Source organism: Dermacentor variabilis, chromosome 4 (assembly GCF_050947875.1).
Source record: "Dermacentor variabilis isolate Ectoservices chromosome 4, ASM5094787v1, whole genome shotgun sequence".
NCBI lineage: Eukaryota > Metazoa > Arthropoda > Arachnida > Ixodida > Ixodidae > Dermacentor > Dermacentor variabilis.
In genome coordinates, this window is record NC_134571.1 from 22,606,323 (window position 1) to 22,627,650 (window position 21,328).

The following is a 21,328-nucleotide window of genomic DNA, read 5'->3' on the forward strand; positions in this document are numbered from 1 at the left end:
AAAATAACGAATTCTTGTAATTTTTTTTCAGCTGATGCCGTCCGGCGGAGCTTCATACGGGAACTACTGTGTTTACCTGGTACCACGACAATCGAAGAACGCACAAGAAGGCCGAAACGAGCATTTTTTATAGAGCAAAATATACATTCCCTCATTTCATAAGGCCTCTTCGTCTACTTTATGGAAGTGGAGGTTGCACAGAGGACAGCTTCGATGAAGGCTTGTAAAGATACCGCACCAAGACGGAGCGCGGTTGAGTAAAGCAAAAACAAATGCCGCGCCGATCAGCGCTAACCTGAGTAACGCGTACAAGCTAGCGTTCAAAACGCGCGCGCACAAAACCGGAAAGGTAGTTGTGGTTCAGATGATCACACCATCCGCTTGGTGCGCTATATTCAATTCGGGTACTGGGGTCTATGGGAGTGTCCGGCGGTCCGGCCTTGTTGAATTTGTGTTCTGTGGTGTAGTGTGGTGAACTGTGTGTAGGATCCCCGTACTCTTTGGCACCATGGACGTCCGGTAGCCCCGATGTGTGGAAGTAGTCGTCAGAGATTTCGTTTGTTATTCTTTGTCACCTCCGATATCACCTACCACCCCAACAATAAGCGTTGTATAGTAATACGCGACCTGCAACAGGCCTCCGCTGGTGCGAGTGATTACGCGGTCGACGGCTGCTGAGCTACCTTGTCAACCCAGAAACCAGGTAGGGCCGGCCTTCTCTCCCCAGCTCGCCGGATATCTCTGCGGAAGTGGGCACCGGTGCTGAAGGTGTAGTTCGAGCACTTTTTGCTACCCACCGAGATTCCACATCTTGCGGGCAGTCCGAACGCCGCACTCCCAAAGAGCGGAGGATGTGTCATTGCGCAAGGGTGCTTTTGCGCTGGGCGTTTCCTGCCAGCCGGTCCGTGATCGCTGCTTTCGCACCGCATTGTGCGTTTTGCTTGCACGACGACTCGTTTTACTGAAGTTGTGCCTGTGTGGATAAAACATTTGTAAGCGGTTCCTGTGCCAACTAGACGGCGGACTTAGCCTTGGCTAACACCGTATTTCTGTTCAACAACCGATGTTTTTTTTGTTTTTTTTTAATTTTAGGTCTCGCACCGGGCTGATATATGTTCCAGCATCCTTAAACGTGCGCATTGATGGTGTCAGTTTCTCGTAGTACTACATTCAGCGCCTAATTTTTAACGCAAACATCTGACAATCATAGTGCCGTACGTTTTAGTGTTGGTTGACACGCTCCGTTATGCATGCCGGCAGAACCGGCATCCTTAAAACATACTCGTAAAATACAAGGCGGTGCCATTTCCCTGCCTTATTTTTCGACTTAAATATTCAGGCCTAACTTCCGAAGCAAACTCCAGGTATCCGTGTCCGAAGGTAAACATCGGGGAGCTCTGCCATATGCAAGTTGTCAAATGACTACATTAAATGACGAATGAAAAAAAAAAAAAAAGAGGAAGGGAGCGTGCAAACACGTAATTCCTTACATTTACTGTAGTGCACTGTACTTTTGGGTAATAAGCAGTGAAAAATGTCATGTTTTGAGCCGCCGCATTTTAATAAGTGCTGTAAGCTTGTACCCAACTCAGCATTATGTTCCATTTGCTTGAGCGCGCTTGTGACGAATAACAATTGTATATTGAGATGTACTTCAATGTTCCGTGAGCTGCGGGCAGTGTTTCACGTGTGCACATTTTCGCTTCTAATGTGCTAACGCTGTCTCTACCTGCAGTAGAAACACCAGCCATGAGTGACACAGATGAATTGGCTGTGCAAGAATTCTACAAGGGAAAAAGTGTGCTCATCACGGGGGTGACAGGCTTCCTTGGTAAGGTATGCATTTGAATTTGGATACCTCCTCTTTACTGTGTTCTTCTTTTTATGTGATCCACTTTTGACTTTGACGTACAGCTCCTGCTTCCCACTGCATGTATTATGACAATGTGTTTTCATTGGAGATGTGACATACAACTGTGTATAGACTAATGTGTGTACGGTACCCCTGGCACTTGAGCACCACAAATTATTTGACTAATGTCAAAATTGCTTAACGTAATTATTTCTAACATCAAGATTTAATGGCCTGAGGCGACTCAGAAACATGTGCCTGGAATTTCGTAAAATTTTGCCTGATTTTATAAATGTTTGCTCATTGAAATTTTTTTACTGCAGTCCAAATCTGTTATCAAATAATTTTAGTACAAGATGTGCCCACTTTTTCTTCATAGTTTATAAAATAACCTTGAGAAAAAATGCATTGCAGTTGTGTCAAATACAGTGAAAAGAACTTGCTGCAATGTCTGCAGTTTATAACAAGGAACATAAAATACATACTTTGTTGTCTGATATACCTATTATGTATAAAAATACATATTTTATAACATAAGGTTTAAGTACAAAAGTGCACATTATATGAGCAAATTAATTGTGGCGAGGACATGAGGCTGCAAATGACATTAAGTTGAATTGCATTAAATTGTGTGTGTTTGCCACTTATCTAATAACATTTACTGCATGCATGTCGCAGATGTTATAAGCAATTGTCAAAACTAAAATGTTGAGCGAAGGGGCAGACATGCAAATTGTCTGTGACACAGTGATTGTTTACTTTTTGCCTTGGGTACTTGCCATCCTCACCTCTTTCATCATGTCTCTGCTAAGGCTCTGGTAGCAACATTTATGCATTATAAGTGTAACATTCAAATGTTTAGCGTCTCCATAAAGCACTGAAAGCAGATTAGAGTGGCCAAGAATAGGACACGGAAGCTTCGTGTCTTAGTTTCACTCCTGATAAGGCAGTGCTGAATGAAGGCCATTCATTTATAATTTCAAACAATGTTGGCCACATATTTCATCATGAGACATTATTCTTCATGAAAGATTAATATACCTAAAAACAAATAATGGTGCTTTCTTATTTCTATTGCAGCTGATGCAGACAGGTAGAGTATTTGAAAAGCTAAACTTGCAGATAAGTTTGTTATCAGTGACAAATGTTCTCTTACATTTTACTGAAAAATAGTAGTCCCAGCCATTTGCTTCTCGTATCTTGACCTGAATTGTTGCGCTGAGTTGCAATGTGATTACACAATTAGCACAATAGCGTGTGTCCTATCAGCTCCCATTTTGAGATACAAACGTGTGGCATTCTACGACAAGGATCCTTCTAATGCTCCAGTTCATTTTTTTGTATGTTGGGGGTTAAACCATAGTTCGCTTCTTGTTTCTGTTTTATAGACCTTCTTATAGTGAGCAGCTGCAGACATCAATACTGTCGACACAGGCAGAACTCTGCAGCAGACAGTCTGGCAATGTCAGCTGTCCCATTTTTTGTCGCCCACAAGGCAGGGAAATGTGAACCTAAGTTTGTACATCTCGCTGCTTTCATATCACTTCATATGAAAGCGCAGCTGTCAAGCACGGCTGCTGTCAAAGCCATTGCAAAATCCTGGAACAGATGCTCTTCTATTGTGGCTTTTGAAATATATGACACAAGCCCAAAGCACCAGCTCTAGTTTGCGTGCAGTTTTACACTAATTTAGCAAACAAAGACATGACTGTCACACTTGCGTAATGTCTTTTGTTGCAAGCATTGACAGAGGCGTGCACGTGGCTACCTTCTCAAAACTTTGATGTTGCTTTCAGTTTCTTGTACGTCTGGATGTCTCCTGCTTAGTAATTTCTCCTTTTTCTTTTTATGTCTCGCATGTGCTTCATGACAAGCCTGATGATGTGAGATTTGTGCATTCATCCAGAAAGTGAGATGGAAAACAAGTTATTGTGCAGTAAATGCCCGAGTCCCCATTTCTGTTTAATGTCTTGTTTTCTTTAAAGCTTGTTTACAGCTTTGTATATTCTGTCAATTAAAAGTACAGTCATTGAATCGTCTCAGCTGTCGCATTTAGTCCCACCAAGTGTTCATGCTTTTTCCTAATGGAAAAATAATTAAAGCTTTTATGTGTTTCTTTATGTTGGATGATCTTGCTGGTGAGGGCAGAATTTGCTCTTTCAGCAGAACAAGAAAACATGGCGGGCTAGATAGGTAAATGTTTTATTCAGTTAAATAATATCAAAGCATTTCTGCATAGCTTTTCTTGGGGGTTTTTACAACCTGCAATGCTTGAAACCTTTATGGAGGCTATGAAACTGAGCACCGTGAAGCAGCCATTGTTATCAGGTGTGCACCAGGCTCTTCACTCTATCTCTAGCACTTATTGGGATTGCAAATCGAAGAATGACGACTAGTGCATGGATTATCAGATAACAAATGTCTCTTTGTACCTTAGTACAATAACATTTCAGACCATCGCCGTTTACTTCACAAGCCATGCTTGGGCTGTTATTACAAGTTCTAATTTTTCGAGCCTGACAATGGCATTGTGCTTGAGTTGGGTGCACATTCAAATGCTTCTATTTTGACAATCTTACATTTTGCTTTCTTTTTCTGCATAAACGAGGCTCTTGAGCACATGTCACTGAAAAGAAATTTGCTTTTGTCTGTGGAAGCTATTTTTTTTGTCACCAATGCCAGCCACACCACAATGGTATTGCATCCAGTGTCACGCAGTACTGTAAGTGGTCTCATTTTGCAGTTGCTGTTAGGCCACAAGTGACATACACATACTATACTCCACTTGATTTCCTGTATGTGCCTGATGTGCTATAGTTTTCAATATATCGTGCTGCAACCTATTTGTGAGTGACAATATTTGCTGGGTAGTACAAGTCCCAGCCCTCTGGAAGTTAGCTGTCAGCATGCTGTACAGCCTGACTGACTTGCTTTGTTTGTGTGTTCCAGCTACACTTACTTTATTTGGGTGTTTAATACCAGGAAAGGCACCTTCATATGCTGGCAGTATGTGTCTGATCTCGTTGAGAGTGCGCCCTAATTCTTCACTTAAACATACAAAGAACTGGGGTAAGGATTAAGTTGTCTCTAAAGCCGTGGGTTGTGGTGTTCAATTAAAAAAAAAAACTATTTTAACTGCCATACACAGGAATTTGCAGGACTTGGGGAACGTAAGGAAAGGTCATAGAGAGGCGGAAACTGTTGCAGAACACATTGCTGAGAGCACAATCGATACAAAATTGACTGCACATGGTACAGCCAGCCAGTTACAGTACGAAGTTATGGGAATGTAGATAAAAAGTGTTGTTTAAAGATCTGTTGAGACATTATTAGTTGCTGTTAAACAAATGAAAAACAAACAAACTAAACAACTGCATTGTTTCCTCTGAGCAAGATTACTTTGTGTGAACGCAAAGGCTAGGGAGACACAATTGCACCATTTACTGATGGGCACTGCTGGAAAATGTGCATTTGCCGCATAAGCATGTTTGTGTCCAACAGTAGCCAACGTCTCCATGCACAAGAACCAGCCAGACCCAGTCACAGTGGTAATGCTATAGCAGCTTATTTAGTCTCCTATCAGTTTGATTAGTTGAGTAAACCATTTTTCAGGGGCCATGGCTCTGAGTTGATGTGGGTTAAGTGAATAAATGCCCATTGCAATATTCTGTAATTGCAGATTGACTTCATATCACTTGAGTGGTACATAAAAGCAGCAGTGCAGCGAAACTGCGTCTACGACTTCTCATGTGCAGTGTATGCATTTGCCACAGCACTTTGCTCCCTTCATGATGGAAGGCATGCTACAAAGCCTCCTATGCACAAAATTCAGTTTGATTGAAGATTGATTCAGTGTATGAAGCTATGCATCTATGACATTGATTTCTGATCTGCACCAATTGAGCAACTTCAGCCCACACTTGAGGCTCATGCCTTTACGTCCTTTACATTTCCAGATCCTCCTTGAGAAGCTGCTGCGTTCCTGCCCAGGCATCAAGCAGATCTTTCTCTTGATACGGCCAAGAAAAGGATGCAAGTCAAAAGAACGACTGTCTTCACTGCTCAAATCTGAGGTTTAGCAAACGTTTGCTTAATGCTTTTGGCATGTTGCTTTGACAGTGCTGTCAAATAGCCTGTATGCTAAGAAATTGTTAAGCTATATCTGCATGGACTATATCTGCATGTTAAGCTATAACTGCATGGATAACCAGCGACACGCTTGCTTATCACAAACACAGGTGCCTACTACATAATTTTTTTTCTTTTCCTTGCTTCTAGTGTTTTGAGCATGTACATCGTGAACATGCTGGAGCACTGGAAAAGCTGGTGGCTGTCGATGGAGACCTAACAGAGCCTGGGCTAGGTCTGCAGCCTGCCGACTATGAGCTTCTCACACGGGAGGTGTCAGTAGTCTTCCATTCAGCAGCAACCATCAAGTTCAACGAAACACTTAGGTGCGCCCTATGACACCTTACTTTCTGTCATGGGTCTGCTTTCGTTTGTCACCACTAATGGTATGACTGTGCTGTGCAAGCTTTTTTCTATAATTGAGTCTCTTTGGGACAATGTACACAACATACGTAATATACAGTAAGCTTGGATGCTTGTTAGTTGGTAGCTTGTGCTAGTGCTTATGATTCCTATGTTCTCTGCAGGCAAGCTGTAGAAATGAATATGGAAGGAACTAGAAAAGTGCTCAAGCTTTGTCACGAAATGAAGAACCTCCAGGCAAGTCTGCTTCGTTTATGGCATAGCTAAACAGTGTTAGCCAAGCCACCTTCAACCTTTTCTTTCTTAAATTTGTTGTGGGTGTCTTTGATATAGGTGCAGTGAATTGTGCCCAATCTTATTTCTTATTGTCTTCTTACCTTAACTGCCAGTATGCATTTCAGGCATGCCCTGATTGGGCTGTTTCACTGCTTGAAAACACACACAAGGCCGTCTGAAAAGTATCAGACCATGCTCCTAGAAAAATAGAAGCATTGTCTGGTGTTTTTGTCATACTAATCCCTTTCAAAATAATAGTTCTCTTCTGCATCCATGCACCAAGTCCCGCACTATTTCCACGTCTCTTAACAGCTTTGGAACCACTTGTCAGGAAGTGCTGCTAAGGCAGTTGTCATATTGCACTTGATGTCATCTGAGGTTTGAAAGTGTGTTCTTTCAGGTGCCTTTCGATTTTTAACAGCCAAAAGTCGTGCAGAAATACTTCTGGAGACTAGAGAGCTTGACAAACTACCACAACATAGTGTTGTGCCAAAAAAGACTGAGCCATATGAGTCGCACGAATGTGGGCGCTAGCCTGGTCTTCGAATTTATCTCAAAATCCTTGGCAATCTTTCTGGTACACACAGCATACTCAAATAGTCTTTAAAATGACACTCATAGCATCTTAGTTGCTATTCCAGCAAATTTTTTAATAGTAAGCCAATGATCTCTCCTTATCGTGGTTTGTGCTTCATAAAGAATCTCATCATTACGGCTTGTTGAACACATCCCATAGCGTGGCTCATTCTCTACAGATGTTTGACCCTTCTTGAAGCCGGTTGTACCCCATTTTAATCTGCTTCATGACAATACTGTCATTTACAAACACTGTTTGGATCTTCCAAATTGCTTCTGGTTGGTTATCACCGAGCTTTGTACGTAAATTTATGCAGTGTCTTTGTTAATTGTTAAATTCAGTCCATCATTTTAACTCTCTCAAAATTGCACTGAGTACTCAACACAACTGATCCTAAATAACAGCCGATGCTACTGAAGGACACGCAACCTGCAGGCTAAAGACATCATGGGCCCTACTCCCAAATTGCACAGAGTGGTAAACCTGTAGATTTCTGAAAAAAAAAAAAAAGTCAGATACTTTTCGGACGGGCTTTGTATAAGTGGGAACAGAGATGAAGTTTTGCATTGAAAGAGTGGATATAATGGCATTTGTTTTGTGGCCAGTGTAAAGAGGATTGCCATTTAACGGCATCTTAGTAAACAGGACATGAGATGCTTTTCCTGGATCTTTTGTGTGCTGTCATCAGCGCCTTGAGGCTGCATTGCTCGGTGACAAATTTCACCTATTCGTATGTTTATGCTTTAGCAATAAAAGGAAAAGGATGCTCAACAATCTTATACCTGAATCAACTGATGTATCCACGTCCTGTGATGTATGGAAAGACCTCCTAGCAAAGCTGCACAGGTTCTTTAGAAAGTGTCCATGCTGTTGTGAAAAATGCATTGTTGCAAGCTTGTACTGTATATGCAAAATAACCTATATTCAATGTGTCTTTTGTGCTGTTCTTTAGGTTAAAGTGTAATTCTTGAAGATTAAGTTGACCATTTAGGGATAGGGTTCACCCTTAAAGGGGCCCTGAACCACCCCTTGGACTTGGTGAAATAACATAGTCCGTGGGTAGCATACGCTGTTGTGAACTTCACAGCGAAGTTCTACTGTCATACGCGGTTCGTGGAGCTCGCAAGTGAAGCGCGAAGTCACCTTTTTCTTAAATGCTCTTGTTTCAAAAACCCCATGATCCTCGCTCTTTTCTGTGTGCTTTATTTCGTCATAAAGCATACTCCAATACACGGCTGCTATTGGTCGCTGGGCTCGGCTACACCGCAGCCGCCGCGAGGTGCCGCCATGAGTCCAGTGGCTAAGCGCACTGCAACTCTCTGAGGACAGCCGCGTTTGGCTTATGTTTAGCGCGGCACAGGCACCAAATCGGAAATTTGAACTGCGCGCCACGGTGACGTCTCTGCCATAGCCTTCGCAGTGCAAGGCATTGTAGGAGGAAGGGGAGCACAGCTGAGGTCATGTTTGATTGCCGACAACTCCGCTTCTGCTGAACGCATTGAAGCACTTTTTGCGGCAAAGTGGTTCTGGAATAGCCTATCTTCACTTCAAATGTTTTTCTCCACTTCAATAAAAGTGGTTCAAAACCTTTCCTTGAACTTGCTTTATTGCACCCGATATATGTAAAAAAAAAAAAAGTAGCAAGGCTGATGTTTGGCCGAGGCACTGCCTGCTGGATGGGTCAGTGTGCGAACACGGTAGGCATCACGTCTGATCGTGGCCTCAGCTTTTTGACAGATATCCAAAACTTGGCGAGCAGGTGCAAATCATCATCGTAGCTGGCTGGCATGAAGTGTTTTGAGAACCAAAAAAAGTCTGATGAGCGCCAGTCCCTCCTGCCCACATTCATCTCCCAAGCCTTATGCTTGACGGGCTCCTTGGGGAGCCTGCATAACGATACGCAGCACTCTTTGCTCCTTTAGCTCTGGCACCCTACAGTGCTACATAGGTGCCACGGTGGCTGAACAAAACAGAAGTTTCCCACATTAGTGCACAGCTGAAAAATTGATTCTTCGCTGGCATATACATGCTCGCTTGGCAAGCATGCAGCTTGTGACATGATGGCTCATGTGCATGCCACTATTGCTCGACCCTTATGCCGTTCGAGTGTAACTTAAAAAAAAATTTGATTACAGGTTACAGGCTGGCTAAAATGCGCTAAAGGTTTGCTAATGTGCTCTTGAACACACGTGGATTACCTCACACAATACAGATTATGATCGAAAAGTGTGTGTCATGCCCCCTTTAACAAGCTATGAAACTGGACCACATAACTGCATAATCTGAATGACCCTCAAGATGCAATTGATTTGTAAATTATTGTCCTTTCCGTTTTCAGGCAGTGGTGCATGTGTCTACTGCATATTGCAATTGTGACTGCAAGAAGCTAGATGAACGAATATATCCATCTCACATACACCCTCAAGATATTATTTCTTGTACAAAGTAAGTTTTTTTTTATTGTGTTACCGTGTTGCAAAAAAAGAAAGCTTTTGCTTCCTTTTTAGCTTTGTTTGCAATTAAAGGCAAAAGGGTATTCATGAACTGAAGCAAAGCAGTCATGGATGTGTGTAAATCTTCTTACATTGAATCAAACTAGAAGCCCCTGGTTATTGTCAAACTCGGTAGTTGACCAGGAAAAAAATTTTTTACTGTAGTTGTCGTACTGTGGTTCAGTGCGCCTAGATCCGAGTTGGCAGTTTGGAGTAAGCGCGGAGTTCGAATGATGTGCATTAGGATACTGTGGTCTTAGCATATTGGTAAAAGTACCATATGCATTCTGGATGAATTATGCGGCCGTCATATTTTATTTAGCTGTATTTATTGTGAAGAAAGGCAGCAAATGGACATACATAAGAGACAAACAAGTTTAAGTATATTTTTCACTACTATATTTTCTTGACCTCAAATGCATACAGTATAGGTGCTCACAATAGGAAGGCTTCAGTTCCCATCTGATTGACTGAATTATGGTTTTCTTGCCAAAAGTAGTGTTAGGCTAGTTTGCTGGTCGGCCTCTGCCTGCTTTTTTTTTTTTTTTGTAGGTGACTTTTAAAGTTGCAGCATCAGTATTTTGTCACACAAAAATTTAGTTCTGCACTAGGGAATACTTTTTGAAGAAGTGCAACATTTTCCTGCTATGTAGTGATGTGAAGCATGTATAAGCCTTAAAGATGTACAGTGTTTCTTGCCTGTCTAGTTAAACATGCGTAGTCTCCGAAAAGCTGGTAGATTAGCTATGAAGCCTTCTGCTGTCTGTTGCATGTTAAATACATTAAACTTGTGTATGTGTATTTTATTTGTGCATTCATAATCGCCATCATCAGGATATTTGTCAACCACTGGAAGTGATCTCCAATTACCTTTGTATTGCACCAGCTGACCTTATCTTATGCCTGCGAATTTCCTGATTTCATCACATCACCCAATTTTCTGCCATCCTGGACCACCACTTCCCTTCTCTCGGCATCCTTTCTGTAAATCTAATAGACCTTCGCTTATCTTTCCTAGCATTCATGGCCTGCCCAGATCCACATTTTTTTTACTCTCGAAGTCAACTATAGTCGAGTACAACTTTAGAAAAAAGGGGCGTTTACTTCTCCAAGGCGGATGCACACGAGCCTACACCAATGGGTGCGCACTCTAGACTGACGTCACGAGCCAGATGGCCGGTTGCCCCGCTGATGCAGAAGATGGCTGCCCGTGCTTTGAACTGGGCCGAGTCGTGTCAGTTGTGTGTGTCTGCCACTCGTCAGAGTGAATTCCCAGACTGTTCGTGGTGGTCTATCATGCCCGAAATATTATTGCGAGCTTACGATGCACCATACGGGATGCTTGCATTTATTCGGAGCCGTGATCCGGCGACAAAACATTGCAGCGAGCATTGCTGACACTACGCTACGCGAACTGGCGAGACTGCAGGCTTGCAAAAAAAAAAAAGTGAAATGGAACGAAAAAAAAGAAACCTATCACATTCTTGCAAATAAGTTTGTGAAAATACAAAACCAAAAAATATAAATCTTGTGCTATTTAAAAGCAATATTATTTACTTAAAATGATGAATGAAGCATTTTTGTATCTTTCTTGCCTCGATCGTATTCTCGTCCCAAAGTTGTAATAGTTTCGATAAATGCATTGTTCTTTTTTTTTTTTAACAGCTACTGATTCATTTTAAGCACGGAAAGCGAGTAGTAAATGTACCGTGTACATGTAAACCAGTGCAAAAGCTATGCCGAGCTGCTCTTACTTCTTTTGTCCCGTGCAGTGCAGCTAAAATGCGGACGATGCACAGCATTGTAGAAGGCACGGGCTTATTTTTCTTTCGCGATCTGGCATGTGCTGTAGCATCGCAATCACAAAAGCTCTACCAAACCAGTCATCAAAAATACTAAAGTCATTATTTATACCGAGAATTACACATTTTAGAAGCATGGTTTCTTGAGCGGGACTATTTTAGTTGCGGAGGCAATCGGCTGTTGTGCTTCGGTCATCTGGGCGGGGCCTCCCCTTTCTTCTAAAGTTGTACCCGGCTATAGAATATTGGCTACCCCTATTTGCTCTCCAATCCACAGTGCTGTATTTCTGTCTCTTAATCGATGCAGATGTACCAATAGGGTGCAAAATAGAATGCTAAATTATCTAACGAAGCAGATGAGCTACATGCTGAGCCGACTGTATGACCTTACTCATTCAACAGGGCTTTCCTTCCAGACTTGCCCGTGAAATGAGCACCAGTTCAAATCATCTTTAGTTGGCCCGCATATACACAAACGCATAACACCTTTATAAAACATTCGTAATGCATTGTATAGCGCAAAACGATTTTCATTTTCTTGTGGCCTAGTTACAATTATGCCACCAAATGCATCCACACTCTAAAGACACCAACACTGAAACAGATTGCTTAGGCTTGAATTGCAGGGCTAAGCGCAAGCCAACGCAAATATGGCTGTGTGGTTGCCACTGAAAATGCAGATCCTGCTAAACTTGGCAACTTCATTTGAAATTAGTGTTTTGGCATAGGTTGGCACAGCTCGATGGTTTGGCACAAGATGGTGCCAATGGCGCAGCACTTCCATTCCTGCATCACTGAGTTCTGCTACCTAAACTTTTTCACAACACAAATATAAATAACAGGAAATTTGCAGGAGCCAATGACTTAATCTGCAGTTTGCTGCAATTTCAGATTTCTGGAAATCCCACAAAAGAACATGTGATTTTGATGTCTTCACATCTCTGTGTTTGCCAGCACACAATGCTTGCACAATTCAAATTCCAATGCAAAGCATCCAGGCAACAACAGGGATGTGCAGTAAGCCTCCAGCATAAGTTGCAATAATCCATGAGACACAATATGTTACCACAGGCCCTCAATACAGTTAGTGATAATCAGTGTTGAAAATTCCACGAAGGCCAGAAACCTATTGCTGAACTGCAAGCCAACGTTCTTGCTTGTCCTAAAGGGACTGACAATTGGCCAGAATGTGCTGTGAAATGTTGATTGAAATGAAATGACCATCATTTATAGTGATAGAATCCAGCATGCTATTTGCGATTGAAGTAGGAATTGTAATTTTAAATTGGCAAAGAAAGTCTCAACAACCAGTAAATGGCGAGGCCTGGCAGTGAAATCTTGGTACATCGAATGTAGTCTATGAGGTTACTGTACGTGAGTTGGCTGTTATTAAGGCTGTGCCTAACATATTTTGTCCTGTCGCTCATTTTGTGATCCTTCTCAAGTTTCTTGATTAGCCTCCAAGTTGCTGCCCCATGTGTTAGTACTGATAAAATGCAATGATTGTATACACTTTATTCTTTTTAGAAGGCTTGTGCATCTCAGTGTTATTAATCTGTGTGCTTATTGAGATCAAGGCTGCATAACCTACAGGCATGTTGTGATTTCCTTTGCCTGCCTAGATGGATGGAAGAGGGCATGCTGGCTGCATTGACTCCACAGCTGCTTCGTGCAAAACCCAACACCTATGTTCTGGCCAAATTCTTGAGTGAGTCCCTGGTTGCTGAAGAAGGTGGGGACCTACCTGTGGCCATTGTGCGACCATCCATTGTGGCTGCATCATGGAAAGAGCCCTTCCCTGTGAGTGGTCTCAAGCTCTCTGCCTTGTTCTGTAGCTCAAGACTGCTTTCCAGACTGCTTTCTATGGACAGCCTTTAAATAAGTAATGTTGTAAGGGTGCTGCTGCAAGTAGGTACCCTAATAAACACAGACATAACTCCTTGACAGGTGACTCACTTTTTTTTTTTTACATTACTGTGCTACAGCTGTGAATGAAAAGAGGGTACTAACACACTTGCTGGTCCTGTAAACTGGCACGTATTAGTCCGGGTCTATCAACGGGAAGATGTGAAGCAAGCTGAAGAAGCTGCTGGAAGTAGTAGCTGACTTGAGATCAACGTTAAGTGTAATTAACCTATTAACTGTAATAGCATGAATAGGTCACCCATGTTCTGAAACACACATAAGAGTCCAATCACCTGCCGGGGTGGTGTAGTGATTTTGGCATTGCGCTGCTAAGCCGGAGGGTGCAGGATTGAATCCCGGCCATGGCAGCCGCATTTCGATGGGGATGAAATGCAAAAACGCCCATGTACCCTGCACTGGGTGCATGTTAAAGAACTCCAGGTGGTTGGAATTAATCAGGAGTCCCTGACTATGGCTTGTCTCACAATCATATCATGGTTTTGGCACGTAACACCTCAAAATTGATTTTTTTTTTTTCATTCCAAGGTCAATATTAATCCCCAGTATGCTTTGTTAGTCATAGCCACAATGTAGGTCTAAGATGCATGAATTAATAAAGTGAAGCTTTCTTTGCCTCTTTTTGTTTTTCGTTGTGCCTGTCTTGCACGACCATTGCAGCGTGGCGAGAAGGTGCTTTTGACTAGCGCTAGACCCAGCTCTACTTGCGTAGTTGCAAGCAGCAGCAGAAGCTATCGACAAAATGTCACCAAAATGTGCTCTTATTGTCGTAGAAATCGGGCACAAAAGAAATGACTAGCAGAACAGGCACATCTTCATTATGCTGTGAGAAGTGCGTGTGTGCATGTATGTGCTGTTACACATGTACAGAGAGAAAACAAATATTAAAGCACAGTCTCATTTAATCAAATACAGTGGAACCCCGATTTTACAATTTTCTCGGGACTGCGAAAAAGCACTGTAAAATGCAGGCATCGTGAAATCCGAACATAGACCCGCAGTGGTTGCTCAGTGGCTATGGTGTTGGGCTGCTGAGCACGAGGTCGTGGGATCGAATCCCGGCCATGGCGGCCGCATTTCGATGGGGGCGAAATGCAAAAACACCCGTGTACTTAGATTTAGGTGCACGTTAAAGAACCTCAGGTGGTCAAAATTTTTGGAGTCCTCCACTACGATGTGCCTCATAATCACAAAGTGGTTTTGGCATGTAAAATCCCACGATTTAAATCCGAACATAAATTATGCCTATAAATATACTACTTGTATTGCGCGACGGATTTAAGAGAAACTTCAATGTAAACTACTAACATACTCTGCAGGGCTTGGAAACCCAAATTACCAAAAAAGTAAATACGAAAAGAATTAATGCTGCAGTATAGGTACCAATCATGCTTTATTCAACCTTTACGGCACTCCACTGCCCACTGGCGCGATTCCCGCCAGCCGGCGCGAACTTTAAAAAAAGTCTAAGTTTCATTTGAACCATCTTTGATCCATGAACAAAGAACTTTCGCTTCAGTGTGGCAACGTCCAAAAGGAGGTCCTCTGCGGCGTCGCATGAACTGATAAAGTTCTGGATGCTGTCTGTGCTGTAGCACCTCGGTGACCGTGGTAGGCACAGGCACGACATCTATGGCATCGTTGTTGTCCTCATCAGATGTCGCAGCGGTGGCGGCACTAGGCAAAGCCTCCTCAATGGCGTCATCCAGCGACACCTTGCCGCAGATTGCAACATTGTCAGCGGCCTCCACATACTCGACGAAGGTTGTGGTGAGGTTTAAACCCTCGAAATCGTCGGCGAAGCCTGCGTCGGCCTCGAGCGGCATCGAGGTTGTTGCATCCCCAGTAGAGGAGGCAGCCTCTCGCTTAAAGCCGCAGTGCTTGAACGATTTAGCGATTGTGCTTCGCGACACTGCGTTCCACGAACTGGCAATAAAATGCATGGCGTCGAGCACAGTGATCTTCTTTTCCGACTCGCTGCTCTCCATAGCTCCCAGCCGACGCTGCACTAACCGCTTCCAGTACCTTTGCTTGATGCACATAATGATGCCGGCATCCTGTGGCTGCAGCCGGCTTGCGCAGTTGGGCGGATAAAAAACAACCTTTATGTTCCTCAGGCTGGATGTATCGGGTGGGTGGCACAGTGTATTGTCCACGAAAAGCAGTATTTTCCTCGCCTCGGCACCCATTTTCTTATCCAGCTGCTGCAAAAAAATTTCTGAAGAGCAAAGATGTCATCTACACCTTTTTGTTGAAGTTGTAGCGGCACGGCAGCATCTTCAAGTTCTTACAGCACTGTGGCTTTGCAAACTTTCCAACAACGAGCACAGGCAGCCTCTTGGAACCTACCTCATTAGCACAGAATAGTGCCATCACATGCCCTTCACTACACTTGCCACCGTGACAGCTGTCACCCTTATAAGCAAGGGTTTGCTCGGGCTGCATATGGTAAAAAATACCGCTCTCATCGGCATTGAAAACGTTGCAGGGCTTGTATGCAGCAATCATCTCCGGCAGCGACTCCATCCATTCGTTCCCCGTCGAAATGTCCACGGAAGTGCTTTCTCCGCAGGAGTGGCTGTACACAATCTTGTTTCATTTTTTGAAGCGATCCAGCCACCTGTTCAATGCCTGAAAGTCGTCGATGCCCAGGTGCAATGCCACAAGGTCCGCCTTTTCTTTTAGAATGGCGCCGTCGACGTTGATTGCATAGCTCCGTGCTTGATGCAGCCACTTGACAAGAAGATTTTCTAACTTCTCATGCTGTCCATTTTTTTCTGCTTTCCCCTTGAGCCCGAACTTGTTGGCATTCTGCAATATCATTGCTTTGTTTGCCAAGACCGTCTTAAGCAAAGATTAAAGGGTATCTTAAGGTCCTGGGCAGTGCTGGCTTTCGTGGCTCCATGCCGCTTTTCCGCTTCCTCGATAATATTCAGCTTATCGCCGAGTAACAGAACTGTCCGCATTCGGGACATTGTGCATCGCATTGCTCCACACAACTCAAAACCTCCGCTGAACGCTGGTCGCTAGGATTACGACGAACACGTGCGATAAACTTAGGCTTCTCCACGCTACCTTGTCGGCGATCTGTTGCTGGGAAACTGGAAGGAGAGAAATGCTTCCCCAGCGCGACGAGAGGCGACTCCACCGAGAAGAGAAGGAGAAAATGATTGTAGAGAAGATAAGGTGCTATTTTAGCACAGCGATCGTCGTGGGTGGCTGCTGGTGGAGGAGAGAGAAATGAACGATGAGACGAGGCAAGGAAGAAAGCTGCGCCGGAGCGAACCGGTCGAGCGGCGTCAAGCACTCCGCATGCGGAGAGACGGAGCGAGGAAAGAGGCCCGCGGCACTTTTCTTTCATCCGCCGTTCCGTCCCGCACTTCGCGAGGGTCATTATATAACGCTGGTTCGGCGTAAAATTGCGTAGGATAACGGGTTTTTAATGCATTGCTTCTATGGGGACTTTGCCCATAGGCACTAATGGGCAAAGCGCTAATCTTTGGGACTGCGCTAATCTGTCGCAAAACCCGGGTCATCGCAAAACCGGGGGACGTATAACCGAGGTTACACTATATAAGCCTAAACACAACTGCAACACTAACATTTGCATGCAAGTTTGCATATTCATCTACGAAAGCTTTTCTGTACGATTTACACAGGTGTGCATGGAATCTGCTGAAATTTTTATTGCAGTAAGACATAATTAGCTCAGATTCAAAATTTAAATGAATTCTGGGGTTTTTACATGCCACAACAATGCTCTGATTAGTATTATACACACCATAGTGTGAGACTGGATTAGCATCAACCACCTGGGATTCTTTAATGTGCAGCTATTGCATGGTACAGTAGCATTTTTGCATTTCACCCCCATTGAAATGCAGCCTCGTGGTTAGCAGTGACCTGTGACCTCGTCCTTAGCAGCGTGATGCCAAAGCCATGGTGGATGTTAGCTCAGATTTCAGCCTAAGAATTGTGAACTATCTGAATGTGCAATTACTAAATTGACCAAGAAAACTATAAAGAAATGCTTACTGCATCAGTAGGCTTTAGTTTAGTGAGGAAATGCTGCCCTTGTTTGTATTGAGCATATCTGCACAGAAACTGATTTTCATCACCTAGTGCAATTTGTGCAACTTCCTGGGATAACTCTCTCAAAACAGAGCATTGAGTGCCTCACGGCTTCCTTCACAGTGCAGCAGTGCCAGCGTCTTGATGAGATCCAAAATAGGCGTCCTTTTATATGCCAAATGCATGTCCTGATTATTTAGTACCAGTGAGCTAGCCCGAAACTACTAATCGTCAATCAATATCTAGTTGGCATGTAGAACTATATAGCTCCTGGGCTTGCCCAAATTTACCAGTGCACAACCAAATAGTACCTCCCAATTAACAAAGTCTTTGATGCCATTGAGTAATGCATACATGTACCAAGACAAAGTGGTAAGCCCGAATTATCTAATTTATTTAGATCAACACGGGTAAAATGATGTTTTACTGTACAGTCAATTTATTATTCCGCCCTGGATGGGACCGATGAAATTAATCAAATTATCTGGTGGGTCGAATTAAACACGATGCAGAAAAAAACTCCACAACATGCCGCTGATTTATCTGGCAGTACTTGCCCAATTCTAACGCATCTCCATACCTGCCAACCCTCTCGATTCGCCCGGGAGACTCCAGATTTTCTACTGAACTTTCCAATTGTACGAGCACTGTCTTATATCTCTCGAAAAGTGGTCTCTGTTCGCGCAATAATGGTTTTTGCGAAACCAGCACTGCGGAATCTACAGCCACATTGTAATCGTCAGCACCACCAAAAACGGCTGCACTAGCACCATCGGTATCATCGACTAAGCAGCCGACTACACTGCCTAGTAAGCCGACCAAAGCCAGAGCCAATGTAGCTCCTGCCTTTCATGCATGCCTTCATCCATGGTGCATCTTATTGCTGCTGCATGTGTGTATGATTAGTGTTGGCTAGGCTGTGTGTGTGTTTTTGCCATCTTGTACTTCTGAATTTCCGTGCTGTTTGACATGTGGATGAGACTTCAGCGTGTCTCATGGTGGCAAAGACGACTTCAAACTGCACGTTTCCATGGCGAAGCATCAAAGCTATGTTTGCACCACTGAGCAGCAAGACAACATAGTGAACTTTCTCCGGAACAACTGCGACGACAATGTCACACATGTGGAGTGCCTGTTTACGGGATTCCTCGTTGAGCACAACCTACCCCTTAGTGTCAGTGACCACATTGGGCCTCTTCTACGGAAAATGTTTCCGAAATGCAACGAGGCGAAGTGTTATGGATGTGGACGGAACTCTGAAACGCAACTCTGAATAATGCGGAGGTGGCCATCCTGAAATTTATTTCACAGGCATCGCTCTTGAGTCTGTTTCTTTATTCAGTTTCCCTCAGCTGCTGCCCCGAGATTCCAATGAATCTGCTGAAGACGCTTTAGGTGCTCTCGAAGCTGAGTTTGCCACATTACAGGCATACAGTCTTCAAGAGGACATTCAGAATGAAGAAAATTGGGACGTGCAGTGGTCTATGGTTGGAAAAATGAAAAACACTATAGGAAAACATGTTTCACCGAGTTTCTAAGGTGATGCTCTATTTACTCGTGATACCGCATAGCAAGGCAGAGTGTGAGAGGATATTTAGCATGGTACGAAAAACTAGGACAGAATTCCGCTCATCAATGTGCAACACAACCCTCCAACACCTGCTGCTAGTGAAAGGCCTTCAGCCTGGACCGTGTTTTGAGCAAAGCTACTCCGACAAATTTTTTAAGTGAGCGAAGTCTGCTACTGCAAGGTCCCTGCATAAGGATTAATCGAACACTGCCTGAAAGTTTGAACGAATTCCCCCCCCCCCCCTTCCCTGGCGCGAATAAAGTCTTCAGATTTTTTATCTCGCTAGGTTGGCAGGTATGCATCTCCGAATGAAATGCGTGCCCACTTTCTATGTGTCCAAAGTAGAAACACTAGCGTAACAATGACCGTCAAGCTCCTAAGCAAAGTAGAAATCTAACGTGCACCTGATTTTTTAGCCAGAAAGTGTTGCATAAGGGCAGCCGGTTTCTCGGTCAGCTTCGCCGCAGTACATTTGCCTTGTGTATTAAAGCGTATGAACGTTGCAAAGGCAGTTTTGGTATAGTGTCCGATTGCACCGTGCAAGCAATTTTGGGCGCAACATTACTGAAAGAAAAAGATGTGCACATTAGAATCTGGTAAATACCATAACCAGAAATTGTGAGCTACAATTATTGCTTAAAAATCTTCTTGGTACAGGTTGAAAATTGGCATTTTTAATGAGAGACGCATGTTCAAAACATCCATTGTGTTTTAAGCTTCACTGAGACAGACGCTGCCACTGAAAGGGTTGCTTTTGGAGTCGCCATAGAGATCAGGCGTGTGCCTGCTGACTTATCAAATTAGAATGATCCAGCGAGGGCAATTTTAGGATCGGAAGTTTAGGCCCATAGAAATTAAGGGGCTCCAGCCAGGACCTTTGGTTAGAATCGAATTAACAGAAAAATCAAATTAACCGGAGTCGAATTAACAGAAGTCTACTGTATTATGAATGTGTCGGAGCAACGCATTACTTTTCCTGTGATACAGTACCTGCGAGGAATTGCAAGAACTGTACTGCAAAACACTTACAGCTTGCCTGTAAGTGCTTTGCACAAGCACTTGCCTTGAATGATGTGCTTGCCACAAGCACATCATTCTTGCCTTGGTTTTATATACAATTTTTCTCTCTCTTTTCAGGGCTGGGTTGATGCATTAAATGGATCTACAAGTCTGCTGGCATCTGTAAGATATCTTTCTCTGCACATTTGTTTTAAAAAGGAAAGTGTAAAACAGTCGGTAGAAATTTGGGCTTGCTGGTATGTACTTAAGCTTTGTATTGAGTAGCACAGGGCAAACACAGACATAATTAGTACATACAACAGCCCTATATGCTTTGTGTTGTCATTTGTGGATGTCTTCACCATATGCTACTCAATAGGAAAAACAGTCAGTTACACCAATGAAATTGCGTAGTCACTTGCACTGGAACATTTCAGGTTTTCTCAATAGATTTCGTTGTCTTTCGCTGTATTTATAGTTCACTGGGGTACTTGTTTTTCACCCTTAGAGGGAAACTAAAGAGAAACACTACATCAGATTAGACTGATAAAGCATTCTTTGAAAATTATATTTTCGTTAATTTTACAGTAATAGGTTAATTATTTTAAAAAATTGTCAGTTTTATTTTCTAATTTCTCGCAGAAGCTCCAGCATCAGTATGTCAGTATGGTGCCATGGATTTCAAAGTACTTTTTCATATTTGGGTCACATTGGCTCAGTAAAAGTTCCTGAAACTTGCCACGCTCAATGTCTTCTTTAGAACACAATGTAGCCGATGTTTATTGTTAAACAATTAACTAGGCCCAACAAATGCTGTTAAAATCCATGATGTCACGGCAAACTGCTGCAAGAACATCAAGGTGGTGTCGCAACCCGTCTTTCCTTCTTGCGCCTCTTCTTGCTGCAAGAGTGGCATTTTTGGTATTATAAAACGGTAATTTACTAATACAGGTGAAATCGTTTTTCTCTTTAATGTGCTTGAAAAGCCTACCAGGGGTAAAGGTTGAGCAGGTGTGTTTTCGCCTACGTCGGTATTGTTATTCTCTTCTGTATGCAGTTTGAGTGAGCTTTGCATGTTTGACATCATTTCTCTTCATGACCAGGTGAGTGGGGTGCCGTGGTTGGTCTACACCATCTGACTGCTATACGTAGATTTGGGTTTAGCTGTTTCTATGAAAAGCATATAGCAGTGCAGAAATGTTTATGGCAATAGTGTGAATAGAATTTCTTGCATGTAAACTTGGAAATCACATTCCACTAACCGTTCAGAAATGC

The 21,328-nt window shown here is 43.2% G+C and overlaps 1 protein-coding gene across 1 annotated transcript in view; it reads left to right on the forward strand.

Annotated features, from left to right (window-relative positions):
* Window positions 1-407: 407 nt before the first annotated feature.
* LOC142578791 (fatty acyl-CoA reductase 1-like) overlaps window positions 408-21,328 on the forward strand; it is a 61,090-nt gene continuing 40,169 nt past the window's right edge. The window contains exons 1-8 of the mRNA XM_075688367.1: window positions 408-703; window positions 1,736-1,836; window positions 5,809-5,925; window positions 6,131-6,306; window positions 6,508-6,584; window positions 9,539-9,641; window positions 13,113-13,290; window positions 20,192-20,236. Of these exons, the coding sequence (XP_075544482.1) occupies window positions 1,750-1,836; window positions 5,809-5,925; window positions 6,131-6,306; window positions 6,508-6,584; window positions 9,539-9,641; window positions 13,113-13,290; window positions 20,192-20,236 (783 nt within the window). The 5' untranslated portion in view covers window positions 408-703; window positions 1,736-1,749. The remainder of the gene's footprint in view (window positions 704-1,735; window positions 1,837-5,808; window positions 5,926-6,130; window positions 6,307-6,507; window positions 6,585-9,538; window positions 9,642-13,112; window positions 13,291-20,191; window positions 20,237-21,328) is intronic.